The 12,125-nt window shown below is 42.2% G+C and overlaps 1 protein-coding gene across 1 annotated transcript in view; it reads left to right on the forward strand.

The window, feature by feature from the left end:
• The window catches only part of MED27 (mediator complex subunit 27), an 85,173-nt gene that overhangs the window by 67,911 nt on the left and 5,137 nt on the right, over nucleotides 1–12,125 (forward strand). The window contains exon 6 of the mRNA XM_054284212.1: nucleotides 6,939–6,980. Within this exon, the coding sequence (XP_054140187.1) occupies nucleotides 6,939–6,980 (42 nt within the window). The remainder of the gene's footprint in view (nucleotides 1–6,938; nucleotides 6,981–12,125) is intronic.

Here is a 12,125-nt window from a genome sequence, read left to right on the forward strand (position 1 = left end):
AGAGAGCGAAGTTCCCCTTACAATACCATAAATCATCTTCTGTATTGAATATTCTGATTCTCACTAACCAATCTAGTATGAGACACAAATCCTATAGCATTTACATAAAGCCCATAAGAATCATTACATTACCATACTGGGTTACATTTTAAACCCTAAAAACTCCTCTTTGGGCCCCTTCTGCCAAGCTAGTGGGGTCTCCTCTGACCCTTGGGCCTGTCTGCAAGCAGAGAGTGTTGTTTCATCAACCTTCAGCTGGCCATACCATTGTTTTCCTGTTGTTCAGTAACTGAGGTATCTCAAAGCTTGCTTTCATTTCAGTCTTGTGTATAGTTTCCATATTCTCAAAATCTTTTGCCAGACAATCATATTTATAAGATTTTCCTGTTTCATCTTCCCCAACACCCTTCGCCCAGGATTTTTCTCCTGGGGAGCTGAGAAGCCTCAGAGAAAAAGGAAGACAAATTCTTATCTCATTTGCTTCTCCTGTGTTGTGCTCACATGTGGAATGTAAGATTGTTTTACCACAGGTGATTGTTTTATTGGTTTTTGCTGTGGGTTGTTTTCACTCTTTGGCAAAGCTGTGTCAGGACTCTGGAGAGAGTCAGGAGTTTTCATTATTATCTTTTTGGCATTGTGTAAGTATATTTTCTGTATTCTTTAGTATAGTTTAGTATAGCATTCTTTAATATCATATAGTATCATAAAATAATAAATTAGCCTTCAAGAACATGGAGTCAGATTCATCATTCCTTCCTGCCATGAGGGGCTCTGCAAATACAATAGGTCACAGCCTCTCCAGCAGCACTGCACTTCATTTCCATCTGTTTTCATGGCAGAAAATTGGGATCCCACTGCAGGCACACTGGAAATGCAAAACTGGCAAAGGACTTGGAATGTTTGCAGAACATTCCAGTTTAAATCTGTCTTGTTTTGCTTGGGTTTTGCATCCCCATATCTCTGAGTTCTTTGTAAGCTCTGAAGCCTTTGCTTGAATTTCTGATTTATCACCTTAGACCCCAGTTGCTGTGTTCATAGTGTCTGCTGAGAAAACATTTTTGCAGTGTACCAGCACATCAACAGCCCAAGGTTCAGCTTTCCCTCTTCTGAGAGCCATTGAGAAATCTTGGGCTGGTTTTTTTGCCTTGATAAACACAACAGAGAGGATCACTGGTAGGTGCTCCTCAAGAATTTGCTTGCCAGCAGCAGCACATCTTGAACAGCAGCTACTACAGCAAGTGTTACCTGTTTCCACAAGTGATTTATTTTGTGAACAGCTCACCCTGCTTGAACCCTGAGATTTCCTGTGCCTGCACACTCTCCATCTGGCTCTCCTCAGCACATCAGGAGATGTTAACAGGACCTGATGGCCTTGGCTCAGCTCAGGTCTCTTTCCAGGCTGGAAGGGTCTCTGTTCCTCAGACATCCACCAGGATTCTCTGTTCCAGCAACAGCACTAAATACCTCCATGTTTCACACTGTCTCTCTGGAGCTTTCTCTTCTGATTATGAAGCCTATTAAAATAAGAAGTTCATTATATCAAGATGAATATTTGGCACCCATAGGCCATGTTATAATGAGGTGAGACTTCTTTTCCTTTCAGAAGTGATAACTGTGTTTCAGCACACAGAAGCACGTTGTGTGCTGACCCAGAGTTCAGCAGCTCTGAGTCTGAACCTCTGTTCTCTGGGAAAGGCCAGGAGCTGAGCTGCTGAAGGAAATAGTGCAGCTCCATCTCCCAGGTGAGACATTCTTCCTCAAAGGGCGGAGGATTGGCCTAAGAAGTAGTAAAATAAAAATTGCTTAATTTTAATTTGCCTTTTTCATATAGGCAGGTTTAAATACCAGTTTGCAACAGAAGCAGCTGCTCTCTAGTCCCTGTATATTTGCATATAAATACAGAGCTCCAGCAGCAGCCCCTCTTCACCCCAGGTTTCTGCATGGAAGTGAAATGATGGTCTGCTGAGAGAGCACTGACAGTGTGTGATGGATTCCCATGTCACACTTCATTTGGGTGTGCTCGTTTTCTCTGATGAATCCAGTTTCCTTTGAAGCTCCCTTGAAATACAATAATGCTATATATGCTGAAAAGCTAAGTAAGGAGTTCCTTTCTGAAACTCAGCATCTGGCACTGGGATTCTGTTGAGCTCAAGGTGAACTCTCCTGGGAGCTGCACATTGTTCCTCTGCCATCGTTCGCTGCCAGGGGACAGCAGGACTTGCCAAGGCCAGCTCTGGGCACGGGGCACTAACCTTTGTTTGCTGTCAGTGGGGAGCAGCTCTGCTCCTCCAGAGCATTGCTGTTAACACCTGGCTCATTTCTTGCTTTAAGCCAGTCTGCAGGGGAGTCTGTTCTCTACTCATTTAACTTTGTGTCCAACCCTGGGCTGTGTGACTGCTCCTGCAAGGATGCACCAACCTGTGACCTTTACGTGGCACTTTGCAATTCCAGTGGGCATCCCAGAGATTTTGCAAACCTGAAGGTCTCTGTTTCAGGTATAAATAGGAACATTTCATTTGACTGAAGTAGAATTGGAGTTGGAGCCACTTAAATCATGAGCAAATTTGGCTTGGAAGATTAAATAAATGCGTAGTTTGCTAGTTTTGCCAACTGGAGCACATATTGACAAACAGTAAGCTCCTTTTTTTTTTGTCACTAATTAACTACTCTGGTAATTGGAGAATAAGAATTAAGATTGTGCTCTCACAGTGATTTGCTTTCCTTATTGTGCCTGCTGGGAATGAGCGATCGCAGTCAGTTAGGAACAGAGTCCATTGCAATTCCTTCCCTGTCACAACAGATGCTGTTGGGAAGGTACTTCAGTGAGGCTTCTACACCATTCTGCCTTCTCAGTTGCTAGCCTGATAGCATGAAAAATGCACCAGCATTAAGGAGAAACACACCAAAAAAGTAAGAAAAAGATCAGTGAGTATCATCCTTATTAAATAACAGAAATATGGAGAACCCTCAGGAACACAGTGGGCGGTGATAATTTTTCCAGGGAGCAGTTTACACAGTCATTGTTGACTTGGGACTTAGCTTATGTATTCCTAGGAAACATTTAATATTTGTAAACAACAGGGAGATGAGGAATTAGGTGCTAACATGCAATATGGCAATGCTGAAGTGCCTCTTTTCTGTAAGGCACACTGAAGAAGGGACACTGGATAAATCTTCTTTGCACTTAAATAACTGGATGAGGGTCTGTTGAGTCACCCTCCAAACTGCACACATTGGAAAGGCCTTTAAGTGCAAAAAGTGAAATTCAGTGGAAAAAGACTTTTTACAAGTAGAGAGGAGTTTGAGGCAACCAGATGTATTCAGTGGTATTTAAAAAAGGAGAATTGCCATCACTGGGAGACTGGTCACACAGACACTAAGTGAGAAATGGACTGTGCACAGAAGAGGCCAAAGATTTCCCCTCTGATCAGAGCAGTCATCATTTATTACTGAAAATACACTGGTTTTTAGCAAATTCTACATTGCTGGGGACATAAAAGGAAGAGACCAGTGCAAACAGCAGAGCTGTTGAGACTCCTCTGGTCCTTCAGTCAGTTAAGTCTGGCAAAAAAACCCCAAATCTGGGTTTTTCTCCTGGTGGTGGAGCTGCACAGTGACACACCAGCAGTTACCCAGGAAAGCTGACATGGCATTTTCCAGGTTGCTTTATCTTGCTGTGTGCTCACACATTGAGCTGTGCACGTTGACAGGTGCTTACATGAGAGCCTCACGTGGTCTCTGCTGAAGTCTCCCTAAATTGGGTTCTCCCTCTTATACATTTAAATCCTTTCAAAATTAAGGTGAAAGAGCAGAAGTTTTAAGCTTGCAGTGAGTAAAACAAGACCAGCCATTCTGGGGCTTTTTTTCAAGCTTTGCTTATACAGACAGAATCATTGCATTTCTTGAGTGCCTCGTGTACCTCTCTCGTGAATTATTCACAGACCCTGCAGAATTTCTTTGCCAAGCTGCCAGCTGCATAACTTGGACATTTTTGGTGCCACTTTGCAAAAACAATAAGTGAGATCTGGCAGGCTCTGACATGTCGTGGGTGCTGGACCTGCTCACAGTTGCTGTTGCTCACCATCCTAACCCTTCATGTCCACCACAGACTGATGCATTTTAATTACCCTCATGATTTTAGTGGTGGCACAGTGCCACCCTTAATTTCAGACTGTGACATGCTTGTTGTGCGTTGAAATTTAACCATGGATGGTAATTAATCACTAGTGTTTTCCTGATTCCTGACTAAATGAAGCTGTGCAGCTCATCTTCACAGGGCAGCTGAGTCATTGATCTGCCAACAAAAAAATCATATTGGGATTTTTTTGGCATGATGATACCATGATTTTCTTTTGATGCAGAGACCAAGAACCACCTTGACAGGGCATGTGGGCACTAGCCAAATTCCTATTTTGCATCCCTTAGACTTAACTAAAGAAACATAAGTGTCTCTGTTGAATTCTCATGTTCAGGAACTTGGGTTATGTTAATGCTGTGGCTTCATTAATTACCCCATATCAATAAGAAAAGGCAGCTTTTAGCCTCCTAGCGTAAGAGAGGAGAAGAAATAGTGGTATCAAAGGAAAGCTTCAAAGACAGGCAGAGCTGTCTCTGGGGTAATTTCTGATCCCTGCATTCTCACCACTTCAAAGCTGGCTGTGTGTGTGTTTGGGTGAAGGGGGGGTTGAATCTGATTTCTCTAATAAGTGTTGGCACCGGACCTGTTTGATATGGGATGCAGGGAACATTCGGGTTTGTTATCGCCTTTGAAATCGCTCCGCGACCTTCAGCAAACGGCCTCTTGTTCCAGCTGCTGGGGCTGGCTGGGGAGAGGGGCACTGGGGAGAGAAAGCCCCTGTTTAATTCACATGCAGAGGATGCCCCGAAATTGTGCTTTCAGCAGTTTTTTAGTTACAAATGTGTGTCTTGATTGAAAGTGAAAAGTTGAAGAATAATAGACCTATAATGATGCATTCTTTAATCTGCCTCTGCCTTAATCCTCAGTTTCAGGAGGGAGAGGTGGGCACTCATTTAGGATGTATGCATGGAGCAGGGGCTAGTGGCTTTTTCTTTCTTTCTTTTTTCTTTCTTCCTTTTTTAACATGGATAACATTACGTCTGTAAGACAGGCATTCATTACTTTTTCAGCTTTCCCATCTCCATGCCAACTAATGAACATTCAGAACCTGTTGGACTCATCTTAAAGCAGCATCTGAAGTGGACTTTTTTTTTTTTTGAGCCTAACTAGAGAGGATCACATACTTGGTTTGATCACTGGAGATTAGCAAACCATCTATACATTCCAATTACAGCAACTCTGCAGTCAAAGAAAAGCTGTAAATTACATTAAAACAGAGTGGGTTTTTTTTTAAATATACATTAATTTTTTATTTTCAAATGTAGGCCTTTCTAATCTGGTAGAGCAGTGCTGCTTTCCCAGGTGGGATAATAAATCAAGCTTGGGTCAAGGTCTGAATGCTGGTGTTCACAGAGGTTCTTGATCTCACCCCAAGAGCCAGGAAATGTTACCAGGTTTGCAGGGAGGTGCCTCAGGGTACTCCTGTCCCCATCCAGCCTGGAGAAGGCATTGGGACATTGGGACATCAGCTGCCTTTTGTCTCAGGGCAAGGTCAGCAGTGCTGAGCTGTGAAACATCGATCCTGGAGCAGCTTCTGAAGCTTTAGCATCATCCTGTCCCCTCTGAGCTCTGGGGACCCAGGAGTCACTGCTGGGCAGGATTTGGACATGGGCCGCTTCACGCTGCTGCTCCTGCAAGAGTGAGAGCTTTGAGCATTCTGACCATTTTTAGCATGGTGAATTAATCACTTGGACTCAGCATCCTTCCCCCTCGCTTCCCTCACCTCCCTCTAATGTGTTTTACTCACTTCACATGACTTCCTTCATTTCAGGCTCTTTTTGTGCCTTTGGAGAGTTGTACTGTCAGTTGGAATGTATGGGCACCTAAGGCAGAGCTGAAATAATGAGTTGTACCAGGAAAAGAGAGAACCCCCTTGTGAGAACACGTGTGGCCAACCCTGGTATCAGGCGCTAGAGGAGCTACTCCTGCTTCATAAATTCACTCAGAACTTCTTCTGTCTAGACTGAGATTCCTGAGATTAATGCTTTATCAGACACCTTTCCTGTGACAAGTTCTGTGCATACAGAATTGTTGAGTACACTGGGATCTGTTGGAAAAAAAAGTGATTTGCAAGTCTGGGATTGATGGAAGCTCCTCTTGTTTTTCCCTGCTGCTTTTCCTTGACAGAGTCTGAGCTGTTCCACAGGGCTGGCTAAGAGAGCATTGACATGTCAGTAGGAATTATTAAACACCAGAGCTAATAAACCTGAAATTCCAATTTTGTTCTTTTAGTTTGTGTGTAGCTGACCACACGTTTAAGTCATGGATGCATGCAGTTATCTACAACCTTAAATCTCTCTTAGTGTGATTTTTGTCTGCAAATGTAAATGCAGTTTCCTGAGGGATGTTTTATTTAGCCCCAGTAGACCCAAAGCTTTGGCTTAATTCAGCTAAATGCTCTTTGTGTCGTTTGTAACTGAATCACTTATTCAACACAAGACAAGCATAAACTTAATAAAAATGCCCTCATTTTGGAAACACACTCAAGCTGATGAATATTTGCATAGATCAGCCACAACCCCATACAAATGAAGATTTTGCTTTTTTAAAGAGAACTCATTAATTCAACAGGTCTTGTATGTATAATTTTTTTATTGAAACTCTGCTGAACTCTGTCCATTCTTCATTGCAATACAAAGGAAATCTTATGTTATTAATTCCCTTTCTTGGATTGCAACAGGTGAGGGCAAGGGGTCAAAAGAGTGAACTCAGAGATGCATCTTTGTTGATCCATTTTCTCTCCAAAGCTGCTTCTTTATCTGTAGTAATTTATAACTTTTTTCTTTTTTTCCTACTGTAGCTTGACATATGGTCTAAATCCAACTATCAAGTTTTTCAGAAGGTAAGTCTCACATCATTTCTCTCTACCTAAGGCACATATGTGGAATTGATTTTAAATATCTGGGCCTTTATGTTAAATAATTCAGAATTTATTCTTTGTCATCACAACTTGCAAATAGCAAACAATAATCTGTAATGATGGAAAACTGTGAGTAGAAAAGAAGATCACTTCTAGTGTTATTTAATTTGGATTTATTTCCCATCACAGTTCCAGCCCATGGTTTGGAATAGGAAATCAGAGATTATACTACACTAGTCTTAAAATTTCATGAGAAATCAGTTTAAATCTTTTGGGGGAGAAAGGTTACAGGTTCATTTGGATTTTGCTTGGTTGTTTTCATTGGGGTTTGTTCCCTCACATTCCTAAGAGCTTGAGTTTAATAAATCAGTGGAACCCCCTTTCCAGAATGAGTTTGGAAATATTTTCCATGGCATTATTTTTGCCTGCCCTTCTTCCCATGATGATGTAAGCGAGAGGAGGGACTTACTGGAATGAATGTTGTGCCATAAAGTAAGAGAAGCCTGATGAGAGAATGGCAGCAATAAAAGTAAAACTGCTAAGAGGGTTAAAGTGTATTTTAGAAAGATCTATATCTTGCTATTTTCAAGGAAGGGAAGATTTCTCTTTGAAGGCCTCTTGTCAGAATGCTGTAAGTTCACATTGATCCGAGTTTAAATTCCAGTTTCCCTTCCCTCAAGCCTCAGTTCAAGGAGCTGGAGCCTCCAGCTGCTGCTCTGGCTCCTTTCATCCTCCTTTGGAGTTTGTGAAGCAAATGGGGGTCAGGGACTCGAAAGGGCTTAAAAACAGGGGTCACAACTCTGGCATCTTGGCTGTGCTTGTGCAGCTCCCTTCCAGGATTTCAGAGGCAGGCAGGAGGGGAGGATGCTGACCTGGGATATTGCCCTGCTGCAGATCAAAGGCAGCTTTTGGGGAGCTGGGTTGCTCTCCCTTCTCTGCCTGGCATTAAAGCGAATTTTTGCTGCAGTTGGTTCTTTACCCCGGAGATTTAGTGGTTGAAATATTCTTTCTATTTTAGCATCAAGTAGGGTAATAGAGCAGGAAGTAAAACAGCATTTGTTTATTAGCCTGCTTTAAAGTGATTTTTGCAGTGGAATAAATGTAAGGTTATGGAATGACCTGCATCTTCTTCATTTCCCAGAGTGTGTGTTTGGTTGTACACTCATTTGGGCATAAAATTGTCCTCCTGGATGTTTTTGTTTAGAATAACTTGCTGAAATTTGTGTTAAATGATAATAAATAATCAGGTTTTGATGATATAATTGTCTATAGCAAGATAACAGAGTTCAGTAAATGTCCAGTTTGCTTAGATGTCCATGTTAAGGACTCAGGATGCATAAATAAGTGGAATAAATTTCCCTTCATGTCCAGGTGATACTTTCAGAGCAGAAGATGGAAGAGATCAGTGAGAAAACATAAAATACCCCTCTTCCTGCTGCCTCTGTGGCTGCAGTATGGATAAATGAGAATCTTTCTTCTCTTCCTAAGTTCCTGTTGTCCAGTTTTCTCTTGATAAATATCAAATTATTCATATTTACCAAAAAATAAATCCAACCCAGAAAGACTTCAGGGAAAGGGTGTTCTGTAACAGCTGAACAACTGTTTGTGGGGGGTTTTTATAGTAGTTTTATAGATTTTGTTGCTGGCTCTGTCACTGTGTTACCTTGGACACCTTCACCTCTCTTTGGCTGAGTTTCTCATCCCTCAGGCTGGGGTAATATTTGCTGACTTCACAGGAGCTCTCACTGAATTGGTTGCATAGAGCTCTCAGATTCTTGCCTGAGAAATGTGATAAAAATGGAAGGTGATGGCAGCTTTTAATCAATAGATGGTGCAGATTGAGCTGATAGTTGAAGAAGTTAAGGCTGAGACCCACGTCAAGTTTTCAAACAGGTGACAGAAAGTGCTGTGGTTCAGCATAGTAAATTCTCTGTGGTGCAGTGCTTGGTTTGATTTCCTCTTTATTCTCTAAAGCTGCACTTGTGTCTGTTTGCAATACCCAGGAGTAGTGATTTAGGAGTAGCAAAATGAAGGAAATAGATAAAATAGTGTTACAGAAACTATCACACTCTGTTACCAGGGTAGGATCTGTACTGCAGGATTTTCTGAACAAATGTTTTCATGCCACTAAAAAATCATGAGTAAATGTGTCAGAGCACATCTGAATGTTCTTGAAATGTGTTTCTCATGGCAGTCACCAGTATGGCAATGTGGAAAAAGGAAAAATAGGGATGAGTAACTGCTGCCCCCATGGAGGAGGCTGAGCAGCCCTTTCTGCTGCCTTTAAATGAACAGAAGGACAGGGCTGCTCCTCTTTAAAACCCCAGCCAAGTTCCCAAAATCTGTCTTCAATGATAACACAAATAAAACATCTGGAGCTCCCCAGATCCCTGCCTGGGGGAGCTGCAGTCCTGTCACATCCTCACAGGGTTGCAGCACAACTTTGTAGGACCAGAGACCTCTGATCTTCAATGCAGCCCTGTCAAACCAAGCTAAATTTGTCCTGACTTTTTGTTTGCAAACATTGGCTGTGTCAGCAAGGCTTTTCTCTCTCCTGTTTATTAGGCAGGAGACCTGGGTGTGTGTGATTTGATGGGGGGCAGCTCCTGGAGGGCCATTTCTGTTCCAGTGTACTCTCATTTTCCCAGTTCCCTGGGGACTTCCTGAATCTGCTCCTGGGGTGACCAAACCTTACAGGCACTGAATGCAGCAGCAGGGTTAGATCCAGAGAATGGAGCTGGGAAATAAGAGAGGGGAATGCTCAAAGGGCAGAAGCACAAGGAGCAAAGAAAAGGTTTTTCAGGCTGCCATGTTGGTGTGACATTTAAACTCCACAGGAAGAGCAGATGTTTTCATCTTAAACCTCCTAATTTTAACACCTTGTGCCTCTTGATCCACTAAAGCAAGAGGAGGAATAAAACAGGAAATAAGGAAAGATTCTGAGGCTTAAATCCTGGTATACATGAAGGCTGCATAATTCCAGTCATTGTGCAGAGAGTTCAAAATTCTAATTGTAAAGAATGGTGCAATGTTCATAACTTTGCATTCAAAAAATGAGGGAAGAACAGAATTTTGGAGCTGCTGTGAGGGGATCAAACTGGGAGATGGTGTCAAGCAGCTGCTCAGTTAAGAGCAGCAGAGCTGGTGTTGCTGGGTACTTTGAGCAGGTTGGCTGTTTAAATCATATGCAAAAGCTTTAAACCCATATATTTCATTCTGATCTTAGAGTCCCATCCTTATTTTCACCTAAACAGTGTAGGAATGCCACAAACTGGTTGTGATTTTGCTTGATCTTCTCCCCAAAGCAGATTTTCAGCAGACCTTGGAGAAGCTGTTTGTGAGCCCTGTGATCCCAAAGGGCTGGCATTTTCACCAGCACAAGGGCACATAAGTATTGTAATGTATGAAGATGTATTCCTGTCAATAATCTCAGAGTGAGATCACATGCAGGATGAATGCATGCATGAGACAGAGCGTGGGCTCTGCTGCTGCTGCTGCTGCTCAAGGAGAGGAGCTGGTGGCTCCAGGGTCACCTGGGCAGGACCAGCCCCTGCCTCTCCCCAGAGACCTCCTGGAGTGAAATAAAACCTCTGGCACCCAGTCCAAATTAGCAGAACAAGCAAAATCATAACTAAACATTGCAAGCTCTGAAAAGAACTGATAAATCCTGTGTTTCAGAGGAGTGTGGTGGTGCTTTCCTGAACTGGAAGTGGGGAAGGGTGTGCAGAGATTTTTGTGAGTTCCTCAGTGCCTGTTCCATCCATCATCCTTCCCAGCACCTCTCAGGCACCACATTCCCTCCAGAGAGACTCAGATCTGTTCCTGGAGAGAGAATTGAGTAATGGGAATCCTTGGAAATGAACAAAGGCATTGGTGCAGTTTTCCATGCTATAAAAGATCTAAACACTAATAAAATAACTTCCTTTTTTTTCCTTTCCCTCAGTGCTGTGATCAGCCTTCACAGCTCATTGCTACAGGCTACTGTTAAGGCCATGAACTTACAAGGGTTTGGGAAAAAAAAAATTAAAAACCTCTCAGGGGATTTAAAGAATCCCTTTATATTAGATGGAGTTGTCAGTGCCATGCTTGAGGGAATAAAGCAGTGAGTGGCAAGGAAAGTTGTGGCTCTTAAAGGAAGTTCTGCACTCACTTTTGAGAAGGATATTTCCTGGCAGTGAGATAAGATACATGGGGAGAGGGAAAGCTTTTATAATTCAGCCATGTGATTGTTTTTATTAGGCCAGGTGTAGCTGCATCCCCCTGGTCTGTGGTGGGGCAAAGCTGTGCCTTAGGTCTTTGTTTTTGTGCTGCTTTTCCCACTTACAGGAAGCACTTGCTCAGGCTTCTCCCCCTGTAAATGGTATAATTTAATTTTTTTAATGGCTTTTCCAGCTTTGGGAATGCTGTATGATTAACCAGTGTCATCAAAGCCCAATAAAGCCATTTTTGGATGTGTCACCTTTGGAAATCTCACTACTATTCCAATGCACTACAACTCTGCCTGTGAAAAATTGAGACTTTTTCCCAAATCTGTTTTTTCCATGTCACTGAAGTCTCTTTTCCTCAGTCTCCAAGTGCTTAGTTCAACAATGGCTATTTTATTCAGCAGAATTTTGCTGCAGGAGATAGCCTTGTTTTTCCTTTTTTTTTTAGACAAGAAACACAAGTGCTTTTCAATAGATGAATTGTGAAATATTGAGCTCTTCTGCAAGATCTCTTGAAAATCCATTTCAAGGTCCAGAGCAGAGCTATCCCAATCGATGTGTGCTCCCCTGAATATGTTTCCCTATTAAAAAAAAAAAAAAGAGAAATTAGAAAGTGACTGATAACTTAGAGAGCAGCAGGTAAGGCACAACGATAAAAGTGGAGTTAATAAAATAAAACCCTGAGATGTACAAAATATCATCCTACACCCAGAATAAATTAGTTTCTGATTCCAGCTTGGCTGGAAGAAGAAGTGTGTCCCTTAAGTGAGCTGGCACATCCACAGTTTGTTTTGCTTTGCTTTGGTGTGAAATTGTATTGCCATTAGGAAAGCTGGGTATTGATCTTCTGGGATTTTTTTTTTCTTTTCCCCCTCCTCTTTTTTTTTCCTTTTGCCTCTTCTTTTTTAATCTTGATCAGTTT

Source organism: Melozone crissalis, unplaced genomic scaffold, assembly GCF_028551555.1.
Source record: "Melozone crissalis strain CALT ecotype California unplaced genomic scaffold, PUWL_Pcris_2 ptg000041l_1, whole genome shotgun sequence".
Classification (NCBI taxonomy): Eukaryota; Metazoa; Chordata; class Aves; order Passeriformes; family Passerellidae; genus Melozone; species Melozone crissalis.